The sequence below is a fragment of the Lipotes vexillifer genome, unplaced genomic scaffold (assembly GCF_000442215.2).
Source record: "Lipotes vexillifer unplaced genomic scaffold, Lipotes_vexillifer_v1.1 scaffold657, whole genome shotgun sequence".
NCBI lineage: Eukaryota > Metazoa > Chordata > Mammalia > Artiodactyla > Lipotidae > Lipotes > Lipotes vexillifer.
The window spans coordinates 858,518-872,940 of NW_006774518.1; the positions used below are offsets into that span (position 1 = coordinate 858,518).

The following is a 14,423-nucleotide window of genomic DNA, read 5'->3' on the forward strand; positions in this document are numbered from 1 at the left end:
GGGGAACAGGCAGTGGGAGCTCCGTGGCTGGCTCTTCCTCCCCTCCTCCCCTCCTCCCCTCCAGCGCCTTGTTTACTTTCCCAGCTCCATTCTTCTCTTTCAGGCACCCCTAAAAGCATCTGGTTTCTTGAGCATCCCATTCTATTTATTCTCCCCAGCTCTTCCCTCATCCTTGTTTCTCCCCACCCCCTTTCGCCCCTGAATGTCTTTTTTTTCTAATGCACCCGTCAAATGTCAGAGCCCAGCAGGAGGACATGGATCCGCTGAGCCAGGACCCCCTGGTGGTCTTGTCCCTGTTCTCTCCTGTTTATTTATCTCTAGCCCTGAAAAAAGAAGAGGGAGAAAAAATAGTAGGTGGGAGAGGGAGTTTGCAGAGGTGAGGGAGGACTCTTCATAATATGGCTTTAAGGAGGCTGTCTGGGGACTTGAGAAAAAATTTATTCATATTCCTGCAGACTCTTTTCTACTCACAGATGTTTGGAGCATAGAAACCTGGGGAAAGGGGGCGGGGTGATGGAGCCAAGGTGGGCTAGGGGATGTCTGAGGATGCGCTGAAAGGAGGGAAGGCAGTGTTTGCATACACACTGATGGGGGGTGTGCAGGAGAGGGTGTGGGTAAGGCGCCAGGTGGAAGACAGAGAAGAGGGTGTTTCACAAATGAGGGGAAAGGAGACTGAGGAAGGAGAAGAAATGGTGATAATGACAAAAGGGTTTCAGCAAAGGGATGGGTAGTGGGGGAAGTAACTAGGTTGTTGGGGGAAAAGAAAAGAGTAGGTGTTGCAGGGAGGGTAGGAGCCCTGGGGGAGCTTCCCTCATCCCCTCCCTCCTCGTTCAGTGTGACCCAGGCCAAGCCACCAAGTACCTGTACGAGCTGCTCTACAATGACCCTATCAAGATCATCCTCATGCCTGGCTGCAGCTCCGTGTCCACGCTCGTGGCTGAGGCTGCCAGGATGTGGAACCTCATTGTGGTAAGCAAGGCCCTGGGGGCCGGAAGGTGGGGCTGTCCCCTGGGCTGTACTAAAGAGGGGGGGTATTGGGTACCACAGCGGGCCCACTTCCGAGATAGAGTCCTCTGCAGACCTGAGCTAGTTGGCCTCCTAGCAACACTGGCCTGCCAGGGCTGCAGCTGACCTGCTCTCCATCAGAAGGAGTGGAAGTCAGCTCAGTGAAAGGGCACCCTGATGGAGGGGGCTTTTGAGAATCACTTTTCCTTGGGCAGAGGTAGGGAGGCTTGGATAGAGTGAGAGAGAGAATCCCAGAGGCGGGGAGGGGTTGAAGGAATTCTCGGCAGCTCTTAGTGAGGCTGCCATAAACACGTCATCCTGTCCGCATCTCTCATAGCTTTCCTATGGCTCCAGTTCACCGGCCCTGTCAAACCGGCAACGCTTTCCTACGTTCTTCCGAACTCATCCGTCAGCCACACTCCATAATCCTACCCGGGTGAAACTCTTCGAAAAGTGGGGCTGGAAGAAGATCGCCACCATCCAGCAGACCACTGAGGTCTTCACCTCGGTGAGGAGGCACAGGCTGAAGGGAGCCTTTGCGCAAATCCCAGCACAGAGAGATGTGACACGGGATTCATTTGGGGGGCAAAGACCTTGATTCTTTATCAAGAGAGAACACATTCCGAGTGGGTTAAGTGCATGTTCTTCCTGTAGCCGGAGGACTGAACAAGTTGAGTTTCTGGGACCCTCTCCAACTTTCTGGTTTTAGGATTTTTTTTTTTTCTTTCCTGCTCTGAGGCTCTGTCCCGCAGACAGAGATTCCAAGTGACCCAGTTCTATTAAAGTAGGTTCACTCTAAAGTTGAGGCAAGATAAAGGAGAGAATATGAGATAAGAACCTATGCAAGGAGTAGATTCCAGAGGCACTCAAGGGGAGGTGGGGGGTGTGTGTGAAGGGAAGAGAGGAATAGAGAGGGAGGACGGAGGGAGAAGGAGAAAAGAGAAGAAAGAGGCAGACAGACGCGTGCATATACACGGTCTGGTAATTGATTCAGAGATGCGGACATGCAAGGAGAGGTGGAGGGGAAGAGGGAGACTTGTGGGGGAAGAAAAGAAATACCTGGCTCTGTACCCAGAGAAGACAGTCTGCTCCCTCTCTTTAATTCTGTTCTTTGGGTCCTCTATTCACTCTCATGTTCAGTGGCTCTTTAATCCTCCCCCAACCTTCTCTCAGTGACTCAGGACATTCTCTGATCCTTTGTCTGTCTGCCCACTTGCCTCTTGAGGTTGACATCATCCTGCCTGTACTAGACCCTGCCTCGTCTTTTCTGGTTCCTCTCTTTTCCTTTCCCCCATTTTGGCTGTCAGGTAGGAGTGGGGTGATGGGATGACTTCCCTGGGCACAGATCCTCAGGAGGGGCTCACCAAGCACCTTCCCAGCTGGAAGCTACATCCTAAGACTCCAGATGCTTTCCTTCGAACTCTCCCCACCGGGGACAGGGCTGTTGAAGGGAGGTTCAGAACCGCTCTTCCTTTGCTCTGAGAATGCAGCCCCCTGTACTATCTCTGGTCTTTACTCCTTTGTGCACCCTGTGTCTTTTCTATTTGCTCCTCATCACCACCCAAGACTCTGGACGACCTGGAGGAACGGGTAAAGGAGGCTGGAATCGAGATTACTTTCCGTCAGAGTTTCTTCTCAGATCCAGCTGTGCCCGTCAAAAACCTTAAGGTGGGATGGCGGGGGGTGATGGGCCCAGCCTGCAAGGGTCTGGGTGGGGAAGACAGTGGTGGGTTGGAAAGGAGAGTCAGGCAGGGACAGGTTTTTGTTTTGGTTTTGGTGTTGGTATTGAGGTGTAATTGACATATGACATTGTGTAAGTTTAAGAAGTACAACCTGTGGGAACCTCCCTGGAGGTTCAGGGGTTAAGACTCCGCGCTTCCAGTGCTCCCACTGCAGGGGGCGTGGTTTTGATCCCTGGTCAGGGAACTAAGGTCCCACAAGATCCCACATGCCTGCACGGCCAAAAAAAAAAAAAAGTACAATGTGTTGATTTGGTACATTAATCTATTGCAATTTATTACCGTTGTAGCATTAGCTAACACCTGCATCATATCACATAATTTCGATTCTGTGAGGCAGTAGCATCTCCTGGGGAAGTTTAGCTCCATCTTCTGGCTGACATTTATCTACTACCCATTGAACAGAACCCTGCACTAAGCACTTTGGGACAGGAAATCAAAGCTGTGAAAGTGCTTGGCTTAGTCCCTTCCGGCGTCCCTCAGAAGCTCTGTTCTCTCTCCATTCTGTAGCGCCAAGACGCCCGGATCATCGTGGGACTTTTCTATGAGACCGAAGCCCGGAAAGTTTTTTGTGAGGTGGAGTTGGAATCTGAGGATGGAGGGGCACTGGGTGGGCTCTTTGCCTTGGGTGTCTCCTGGGCTCTCCCCTCTGCATCTCTGAATGAATGCTCAGAGGTGAGGATTAATACGAAATCCCTGTCTGTTGGCTCTGACTCCACACCTTGTCTTCGCACACATGTGACACTCTCTCCAGGTCTTATTTTCCTATCGCTTTGTGTTTCTGGAGGAGCCTGTGAATCCCATCTTCCCTGTCTGGCTGGAAAAGACCACTTAAAAATAGAGGCTGGGGAGGCACTTAGAAGGAGGAGGAGTCCAGCCTTCCCTACTACCCCCAGACTTGTAGATGTCTTGTTTGAATTCTCTGCTCTTCTCTGAATCCGAAGAGGCTGCATAGTGTCAAGTGAGATACGACAAAGAAACAAAACAAAGGCCCAGCCCCCCTCCTCCTCTGCATTCAGGTGTACAAGGAGCGGCTCTTCGGGAAGAAGTATGTCTGGTTCCTCATCGGGTGGTATGCCGACAATTGGTTCAAGATCTATGACCCGTCCATCAACTGCACAGTGGACGAGATGACCGAGGCAGTGGAGGGCCACATCACCACTGAGATTGTCATGCTGAACCCTGCCAACACCCGCAGCATTTCCAACATGGTAAGTGTGTGAGGACTTGGAAGCTGACACCTGGGCAGATGGAGGGGTCTGAAGGGGTCTCTTAGGTGAGGGGAACAGGTATGGAGTTTGGAGGTCTAGGAAGGCAAGGGGCCTCTGCCTACCCAGAACTTGTTTGCATCGTGTTTCCTGTGGATTCCACCTCTGCTGTGACTTCCTTGGGCAGAAAAGAGAGAGTTATGAGAGTGGTGTGTTCAGTGGGCCCCTGATGAGTTGCAGAGCTGTTACCATGCAATAAGGAGCAGTTGGCAAGAAGTCAAATGAGGGAGAGGCGTTAATGACAATATAGATGCTGTATCTGCAAGCACACCTTTATAGGAGCGCTGTTCCTGGGCAAAAATTCGTTTTATTTTCTTGGTGACCTCAGAGCACTTTAGAGTTGCTTAATATTCACTCCTGACTGATACTCAATTAGCTTGGCTTCTGATGCTTTTTTAATGATTCTTTTTTAGAATTTTAGATGTAGAAGGGACTTTTGAAATCAGTTAGCCCCAGATAGCTGGTTAGTGACAGACCTGGAGCTAAAAGACACACTCTCTGATGTGGGAATCAGCCTACAGGTGAGGGGCACAAGTGAGTAGGGTGTGGTGTGGCGGGGAGACCGCTTTCTTGCTCTGCACTGAGTACGAGAATCTTGGGTAAGCTTGATAAGGGCAACCTATGTGTCTGCTTATTATTCCAAGTGTAGCCCCAGGTCTGGAATACCTGCTTTGGAGAGCATGCTAGGGGCGAGTGAATGACTGTAAAGCCACCCTAATGTCTTATTTGTTAAAAGTTGTAGTAATAATCACTTTTATGTAGTAAACCAGGAGCTTAGATACATGATTTCAGTGATCCTCATTGCAATACTCTGATGTAGACTTTTCATTTCCATTTTATAGACCAGGAAATTGAGACTCAGAGAGGTTAAGTGATTTATCACCAGCTACTGAGTGGTAAAGCTGGAATTGAATTCTAGTTGAATCTAACTCCAAACCCTCTGCTCTGTCACCTCCCATGGAAAACCCTGAAGTCTCACTAACAAGCTTGTACTTTTATCAGCTAACACTGTTTAGCAGATGACAGTTTTTGAGCAAGGGAGAAATAAAATTCAGGAATTTTATTCTGCAGTGGATTGTGATGGAAAGGTCAGTTGCCACAGGTACTCTGATCATGGATACTGTCCTGGGACATTTCCAAGGGATCTTGGTTGAAAAATACGATGGAAAAATTCTGCAAGATCACTTCCCTGTAGAGCACCTGAGAAGTGAGTTGTCCTTGAGAACCTGTGGAGGTAGAGGAGCTGGTAATCAAAGCCAGAAAGGCTTGTTGGTACCCTGAGCCCAGGACCTGCCAATAGTGGCTTCTGCCCCATAGCAGGGAACTAGAGGAGCCCCTGATAGGGCACAAGGATTTGGTTGGGGGTATAGGGGGACTTCTGGGCTTTTGAACAGGATGAGCTGGAGGGTCTCTTTCTGGCTTTTCATCTCTAGAGAAAGACGGTGTCTGCCTTTGAGGTCTAGAGCTATTGCTAGGCCTGCTCAGTAGCCTAAAAGGCCAGGTGAAGAGGCCAAGATTTTTCAGAGGGTAGATGCCATCTTAACAATTGACTAGAGAAGAGGTTGTATATGAATCAAATAGGACCAAGAGAAGTGGACCAGAAGCAAGGGTCGAGTCTATGGCCCAGAGCCAAGGAGATTTAGAAAAGAAGCAGAGTTGCCTTCACTCCGTAAGGATGGCCTTAATGTTTAGATCAGTAGTTCTCAAACTTTAGCTTCTGTCAGAACCACAACTGGGCTCTTCCCTTGGAAGTTCTGATTCAGTGGGTCTGGGGTGGGGACTGGGACTTCACATTTCAACGGGCTCCCTGGGGATGTAGATGCTACTGGTCTGGGGAACACACTTTGGGGACTCTTAGGGCAGTGGTTTCCAATCAGAGGTTGCAATGTTTAGGGACAATTTTGGTTGTCACAACTGGTATCTAATGAGTAGGCCAGGAATGCTTCTAATCAACCTACAATGCACAGAATCATCCCTACAACAAAAGATTATCCTGCTCAAAATGCCAATAGTGCAGAGATTGAGAAACTCTGGTTTAGAGAAAGAGTTTTTAGGAGCCAGATATGGGAGAGTGGATTAGAGTGGTTTTGGAGAAAAGTAGCTCTGGGTTGGAGCTGTACTAGAGATCAGGTATGAGGCAGCACACCTGGGGGTAAGATTGTCAGTAGATTCTGATTGGGATAGAGGTCCCGTCAGACCTGGGTATGATAGAAAATAAAAATCTATCTCAGGATACACATTTTAGATCACCGTTGGGCACCTGTTCTCATGCAGAGAGACAGCCAGACAGGGCTGTTAAAAATTTAGGGTTGTAAATTTGTACTTGGTCATTTCACTAATTTCTGTGGGTTGCAGAATTTGTGTTTTTCAGTTTTCCTTAAGCCGCCTTGTAACATTTGCATTTGAAAATTCACAACCATCTTTGCTGACCCAAAGGGGAGAGATTTTTTGGTAATTTTAGTCATGGGTGGGAACAGTGGTGCCCCCAATGGCCAAGTGTGTTAGTGGTGGTGACCTGGAGCCAGCAGAGAGGATCCGGGCAGGGGACGGCAACATGCGGAGCAGATGATTCTCTTCCCATCTGGGTGATTTTTGGATGCAGTGTTTACTTTGAACTGAAGCTCGGATGGACTTGGAGGCTGAAGGATGACTCAGAAAGTCTCAGGCTATCTGCTGTCTGTCAACGGGTGCTCTCAGAGAGAGACATTTCAGCTTACAGAGACAGTGTAGGGTAGTTGGAAGAGTATGGACTTTGAATGGGTTTGAATCCCAGCTCTTCCACGTACTAGCAGTATAGCTTCAGGCAAGTGAAACTGTTCTGTGTCTTAGTCTCCTTATCTCTTTCTAAAGTGGGCATATAATAGTATTTACCTCATTGGATTATTTGAGAATTTAGTAAGTTGATATATGTAAGGCCAATATAAATGTTAGCTATTATTATGATTAACATTATTCTGTTTAAGGAGTGGTGATATTAATGAAACATTTCAACAAAAGAATTAAGAGGACTTGGAGATTTCAAAGTCTAAGGTGATTCTAAGGTTTCAATCTTATAAACTGGGGAGTGTTGGAAAAACAGAGCTTATTCTTAGATACTTATAATTTCAGGTTATTGATTATATAGTTACAAATGCCTTAGAGACAGTTGGAGATTCAGGACGTGAAATACTGGCTGGAATATTATAGATTTCAGTGTTAGTAACAAAAATGAAGTTGAAAGAGAAAATGTAACTTACTTTATACCCAGCATTTTATACATGTTGTTATTTCATCCTTATAATAACTCTTCAAGGTAGTTAATATTATTCCCATTTTAAAGCTGAATAACTACATAGTGAGGTTTAATAACTTGTTTCAGATTATATAGCACGTAGGTGGATTAGTTAGATTTAGAAGCCATCCTTCCATTTATCCATCCAATTGACATTTTTCTTAAAGACAATTTTTTGGAAGCAGATTAAGTTCACAGCACCATTTAGAGGAAGGTACAGAGATTTCCTGTATGCTCCCTGCTTCACTCATTGATAGCTTCCCCCATTATCAGCTTTTCCCAACAGAGTGGTTATAGCTGATGAACCTACGGTGATGTATCATTGACACTCAAAGTCCATTGCTTACATGAGGGCTCACTTGGTGTTTTACATTGGGTGGGTTTGGATAAATGTATAATGACATGTACCCACCAAACAGAGCATTTTCACTGCCCTAATCTATAGGCACTTATTATTTGTCCAGAATGGGCTGGGCATAGTGCTGGATGCTGAGGTTTAAGAGCAGAATGGAACCTGGTCCTGTCCCCAAGGGGAGTAGAGCCCAGGCCTGCCTGTCTTCAAAGACCAGGCTGCTTCCACTGCACCACACTGCCCGTCCTTTGCATTTCCCACTCCTCCGTGTCTCCAGAAAGTTGAATAGAAGGAAAAGTGGGCAGGGCACCAGGAACAAAGATTTATATGTATTCTTCATTCATCTATTCATTTCTTCATTAGAGTATGTTTGTATATTAATAAATGCCAAATCTAAACAGAGTTGTGTAGCGCCCCTGTGTATTACCTGTGCCATACCAAGAGGTGGCCACTGAACCTTTCCTCGTACAGTTTCTGGGAGATAAAGAAGGGCAGAAGTGATTTTCCCCATTATATGGAAGACATTTCCAAAAACTGAAGCAATTTACTTACAGTCATTTAGCCATACAATGTTACTGCCAGGTATAGAAATTCAGGTCTCTTGATCCATTTCATGACAGAGCTAAAGGAGCTATTATTCTTTTTAGCTTTCTTGGAAAAAAAAAGACGGAGGGTTGGGAAGGGTGTGGGTAAGGATTGAATAATTGACTTCAAATGTGTGAAGGGTGTTTCTGCAGTCCCAAGTCTTCTGAAAACCCTCCAAGAGACAGTGAACTGAAAGCACACGAGGTTGGCAGGAAGTTAGCATGCTAAAGAAAAATCTTCCTGGTTGACAGAGTGAGGAAGGCTGTGGTGTCACCTTTTCCGGGCTCTTTCAAAATTAGAGGAGCTGTTAGTTCCTGCGTCAGCTCTATTGGGAAAGTCTGAAGGCTGACAGAACACCAACGCTGCCACTCGTCACTGGCGTAGCCAGGTCTTTGCTTTGCCCTCTCTGCTTTCTATCCTTTGCTGTTCATTATGCAGAGCATCTATTTATTAAACTTCTCTGTTTGCAGTTCTGAGCTAGCAGCTGTGCACACTAAGGCCATTGGACCCAGCTAACTCCTGCTCTAGTCTAGTAGCTTCTGATCTAAGACAGACACGTGGGTATAGTTAAAGATGTTGAATGTACATACTCTCAATCTGACAACATGCACACAAATCATCCTTTCAAGTCGAAGTGCTGGAGCAGAATCAGAAGCCCACCCCCACTCCAATCCTTTCCTCCTGTTCTTCTCTCCCCAGACGTCCCAGGAGTTTGTGGAGAAACTGACCAAACGACTAAAAAGACACCCTGAGGAGACGGGAGGCTTCCAGGAGGCACCTCTGGCCTATGATGCCATCTGGGCCTTGGCATTGGCCCTGAACAAGACGTCTGGAGGGGGTGGCCGTTCAGGAGTGCGCCTGGAAGACTTCAACTACAACAACCAGACCATAACAGACCAAATCTATCGGGCAATGAACTCCTCGTCCTTCGAGGGTGTTTCCGTGAGTTACAGCAACCCCTCACTTGCCTCTGTCCTCCCATCCAGAGAGACCCCTCCCAGCTCCTTCTCCTGGAAACATGTGTTCTGTCTTTCTCAGTTACCTCTCTGCAATAATCGGTCTCAGACCAGGGAAGTAGGAGCCCCCAAACCAGAAAACCCCACGGAAGGCTAGAAGGGAAACAGTATATTCCGTTTCTTTCAACCTCTCCCCTCACTTCTCTTCAGTCCCGATGTTTATGAGTCAGATGAAAATTATAGGATTTTAAAAGAGGAAACAGCCTGAAAGATCATCTACTTATTCCTTTTAAAGTGGGGGAAAACAGCGTCCAGAGGGATTTGGTGGCTTTCTCGGGTCACATAACCAGAAGTCAGGTCCCCTGGTGCTCTATCTGGGGATTTTTCCCATTCAAATCTCCTGGGTGAAGCTTCTTTTCAAAAGAATAATGTTTCTAAAATCTAGGGTATAGGCATCTGGGGTATGTCCTATATGCAGGCAAATGCCATAAATAGACTTCATTCAGAAGCTCGATTACATCAAAAACATAAGGATTCAAAGAGTTCCTGATGTTCTTTTTTGCTCTTGCTTTTATCGCTTTGCCTTCCTCCACATGTTTCTCCCCCTCAGGGCCATGTGGTGTTTGATGCCAGTGGCTCTCGGATGGCATGGACGCTCATCGAGCAGCTACAGGGTGAGCACAGGGGCGTGAGGGAACGGGGAGGTCGGGGGCCAGGCTGGGCTGGGCTAGGACACCGAGGACAACACCAGGAGGAGACATCAAAAGGTTGCCTTGGTGCCTCCCTACCTCCTGCCTGCTCCTCTAATTGTTTTCATCAAGCTTCTAAATAATAATAATAATAATGATAATAAAAAGCTTAGCTATGGGTGGGTTTCTGAGTTGCAGTGATTGTGCATCCAGATTGAAAACAGCCACTCTCCTTCCCCAGTGGCCCCCATTTTGATTTGAAAGATTTCCCTTCGGTGGCTTGAGTTGAGGGGTTCATGAATTGTTAGTGGCACACTCATGGACTCAAGAAAAGCCGAATCTGGGAAACCTGCTATTTTTAAAGGGAATGCATTGCATTTCCTTGATTTGTAAACAATTATTTCTAATTTTTCTGTAGTGTGTATAGTTTGGCTTTTTTTTTTTTTTTTTTTTGTGGTATGTGGGCCTCTCACTGCTGTGGCCTCTCCCATTGCAGAGCACAGGCTCCGGATGCACAGGCTCAGCAGCCATGGCTCACGGGCCCAGCCGCTCCGCGGCATGTGGGATCTTCCCGGACTGGGGCTCAAACCTGTGTCCCCTGCATCGGCAGGCGGACTCTCAACCACTGCGCCACCAGGGAAGCCCTAGTTTGGCTTTTCTAGATGGTATTTTCTTACACCTTAGCACACTTCACGTTGCAAAACTTCTGAGTTAGTTTTTCAACTCCACCCCCATCTCAGCCTCTTAGAGCAGGGCCAAAAGAACCATTTCTTGGCCTCCTGTGAAAAGTTTCTTTCTTTCCTTCCCCCCACCTCCCACACCCTCTCAGATCTTCTTTGTAACCAGGACAAGAGGGAATAGACTTCAGTCATGGTCAAAGGAGTGTGAATTGGCTTTAGAAGGGAGAGTTATGGTAACTGGGGCAGCTCTAGAAATCTTAGGAGTGACTGAATTTCACTTCGTGGCTTTTTAAGAGGCAGATGCAACTTGTGTAAGGAATTAGAAGCCAAATCAACGGAAGTGAAATTTCTAAAATTAAAATGAAAGCCTCTGGGAAAATAGATCCTGTGATTCTGTCTATCATGAGAGGGGGAATAAGCAGAAACACGTTGAAAGGTTTAGAAGCCAGAATCACAGTGAGAGACATCTTGCTGAGGTGTGAGCCTGTGGAATGGGTGGCAGACATACTGTACAGCCTTCTTCACCGAAGGGCTTTAAGCATATAAGATATTTTTATTTGTTTGCGTTGCCTTGGAATCCACCCTATAGTGCGTTTAAGTCAGATTGCTGATTCAAGTGACCCCCAGGTCCTCCCAAGTATCCTTCAGGGGCTCAAGTGAAGGGAAAATCAGATACGACCATGGAGAACTACTTTAGGGAAGTGGGAGGTTGAGAATGCCTGGGGTCGGCTCTTCATCTACCTGTGGTCACTCCTATGATCGTCCATCCAGGTGGCAGCTACAAGAAGATTGGCTATTATGACAGCACCAAGGATGACCTTTCCTGGTCCAAAACGGATAAGTGGATTGGTAAGTGGATCCTGTTTATATTTTCCTTCAACCCCTCTAAACAATTCAGAAAAATGGTGTTTGAATGAGGGTGGGGTGGTAGGTGCCATTAGGTTGAAATATGCCGGGAGATGGGCCAGGGGCTGGGTTTCAGAGAAAGGGAATAAAACCACCAAGACGTGGGTAGGGGAGTCTGGTGTATTTGGAGAGGGAATAGGCGGTTGGTAGCAATGCACTCTTAAAAATAGTACATTGCTGGGATGACTGGGGATTAGAGGCAGGGGGTGGGAAATGGAGACTCCATTTGGGTTTCCCAGATGTTCTGGTGACTTGAGGTATCTAAACCAGCTACTTTAATCCTAGAGTTGCCTCTTCAGCTTTGATAGGAAAATGGTTGCTTAAACTGTAGGAGAGGCTGCAAAACCTCATTGAATTGTCTTCTGCTAAAATGTGCTTTTTAAAGAGAAAAAGGAAGCAATTATATTCTTTGTGTGCTTGGTGAGCTAAATGATAGGAAATGGGAAAGATACTCGAGGTGGGCGAAAGGAGGGCTCTATTGATCAAACAAAGGTTTGGCATCTTGAGGAGGGAGGGGAGACACAGCCGAGGAAGACAGCTGCCATCTGCCCTGCCCAGCTGAAATCTAGTAGTTCTCAGTACTGCTGGAGTTTGGAAATTTTTTTTATAATTTGAATTTAGGACAGTGTCTGTATTGCTATAAATGCTTCATGGCCTAAATTATGCTTTTTTTTAAAAAAAGCTAAGCAAATTGAAATTAGTCTTTTTTTTCCCCTTTCTTTGAACTCTGACAAGTTTGAGCTTCCCTTTAATAATAACTGAAAAACACCTTTGGGAATATCACCCTGCCAGCAGTAAAATCACGGATCAGTTTTTGAAAAAGAATTCCTCCTGAGGTTAGGAGGCCAGACTCAGTACTTTGAGGGACTTTAGCTTCATGATTCTATGATTGTCTTTTGCAGCTTTTGATTTGAGTTGTAAGAGACCTCATAAAATTTATTTCTCAGTATCCCCTTCTTTCCCCTCTGTTTTCCTTTGCCGCAAGAAAGACAGAAAAACACAAAGAACAAACAGTAACGAAAAAAAGACTCTACAGCTTCAGTGATACAGCTCAGCTTCTAGCTCCATCTTCTAGTCTCATTTCTGATTATTTCCTAAGAGCCCCAGCATCAAAGAGCATTTGACCTGCAGCGGCCCCTATTCAGGGCAGTTAGGGCCTCCTGTCCTCAGAGCTAAGACCTGGGTGCCCATCAGCAGCTTTGTCCTTCTTCCCTTTCTCCTGTCCCACCTTCATCCCTTTGTTCTCCCTCCTTTCTCGTCCCCCTCCCCTCCCCCTCCCCTGTGCCATGCAGGAGGGTCCCCCCCAGCTGACCAGACCTTGGTCATCAAGACGTTCCGCTTCCTGTCACAGAAACTCTTTATCTCCGTATCCGTTCTCTCCAGCCTGGGCATTGTCCTAGCTGTTGTCTGTCTGTCCTTTAACATCTATAACTCCCATGTCCGGTAAGTTTCTCTTCTGACATTTCCCTGTCCTTTCTGCTTCTCCAAGATAACAGTCATTTGCTTGAAGGGAGTGAGAAGGAAACTGTGTAGCTTCTGAGGCTGTGCATCCTTGAGGTTTCCACTCTGAATTATTGCTTTCCCAGTGACCAATGGGAACAAAAAAGGAGAAACCAGCTATAACTCCCATCCTTGCTCCAAAGCAACTAACGAAAAAAAAAAAAAAAAGCCTTTGGGACCGGGTAGCACAGTGTGCGGCTCTAATAGATTGTGTATGGCGGGGTCCCGTGCAGGAAGCCCTCTGCAGCCCCGCCACGACCCAGCTGGCTTTGTCTCTCGAGGCTCCGCTGCCTGCTCCAAGCCTGCCTTCCTCTGCTCCCAGCCCTGAGGTTGGGGTCATGCCCTTGCAGGGCGTTTGGGGAGCTGAGCCTCCCTGGAGAGGAGGGGTAATTCTGCTCTTCTCCGTCTCCCACCTCTGCCTCTGCCCTAGTTATATTCAGAATTCACAGCCCAACCTGAATAATCTGACTGCTGTGGGCTGCTCTCTGGCGTTAGCTGCCGTCTTCCCCCTCGGGCTGGATGGTTACCACATCGGGAGAAGCCAGTTCCCCTTCGTCTGCCAGGTGAGGAGTGGGTGGCAGGTCCCTTGCAGAGCATGGCTCTCCCGGCCCCTCAGGAGCGCCTTCTGTGATGCACCATCCCCTGCCTGTCCTTCTCCTTGTCTTTCCCTGACCCTTGTCCCAGTTCCTTCTCCTCACATCGCCCCTCTGGTCTCTGTCTGGCTCCGTCCCTTCTTTCTGTACCTCCAGAAGGTTTCATTCTGTAGCTCACTTGTCAGTTCCAAGGTTGCCATGGCATGTCTTGCAGAGAAGAGGGGGAAGGTATCGAAGGCGAAGGAAGGGGGTCTTGCGCAGAGAACCCTTGGACAATGGTGGCCTGTCTGGCATGGGGGCTGAGAACAAGAACTGGGGACTTCCCGTGGGAGCCTTAGTTGTGGTTTGGAAGGACGGAGGCGGGGATCTGAGCCAACAGCAAGGAGAGCTGGGGGAAGGGACCGCTCTCACACAGGGAGGAGGCCTTGTGGGACTCTTGGTACGTGGAAGCTTCTGGGGCTGCTTCAGCAGCAATATTTGTTTGGTTCTCTCTTATGCTGGTGGGAAACACCCACCCTTTTCCCTGCCCCTCCTTTTACTCCTCTCCCCTCTGCCCTGTGCCTGTCCTGAGCATGCATCCATGCACATGGCATTTGCGCACACATACACCTACAATTCCTCAGAGGCTGTCTGTCCCCAGTGAGACCTAATGCAGTGGGAGAGCAGACAATTAGCTGCAGTGACATATGAGAGGCATCTGCTGTGGGAGCAAAGAGAAAGCAGCTCACTGTCAGAGTAGCTGGGCGGACCTCACAAAAGGCAGCATTTAAATAGTGAAGGATGCAGGGGATTTTGTCAGCTGGAGAAATAAAGGATGGTTACTCCAGGAGCAGGGGGAGCATCCTGTGGGTAGCAAAGACTCAAGGGTGAGGGCGAGCC

General features: G+C 47.6%; 1 protein-coding gene across 1 annotated transcript in view; it reads left to right on the forward strand.

Annotated features, from left to right (window-relative positions):
- Nucleotides 1-14,423, forward strand: part of GABBR1 (gamma-aminobutyric acid type B receptor subunit 1) — a 27,945-nt gene that overhangs the window by 7,900 nt on the left and 5,622 nt on the right. The window contains exons 6-15 of the mRNA XM_007449227.1: nt 835-969; nt 1,343-1,513; nt 2,572-2,673; nt 3,255-3,320; nt 3,764-3,955; nt 8,920-9,162; nt 9,787-9,850; nt 11,317-11,394; nt 12,744-12,894; nt 13,382-13,514. Coding sequence (XP_007449289.1) covers nt 835-969; nt 1,343-1,513; nt 2,572-2,673; nt 3,255-3,320; nt 3,764-3,955; nt 8,920-9,162; nt 9,787-9,850; nt 11,317-11,394; nt 12,744-12,894; nt 13,382-13,514 — 1,335 coding nt within the window. The remainder of the gene's footprint in view (nt 1-834; nt 970-1,342; nt 1,514-2,571; nt 2,674-3,254; nt 3,321-3,763; nt 3,956-8,919; nt 9,163-9,786; nt 9,851-11,316; nt 11,395-12,743; nt 12,895-13,381; nt 13,515-14,423) is intronic.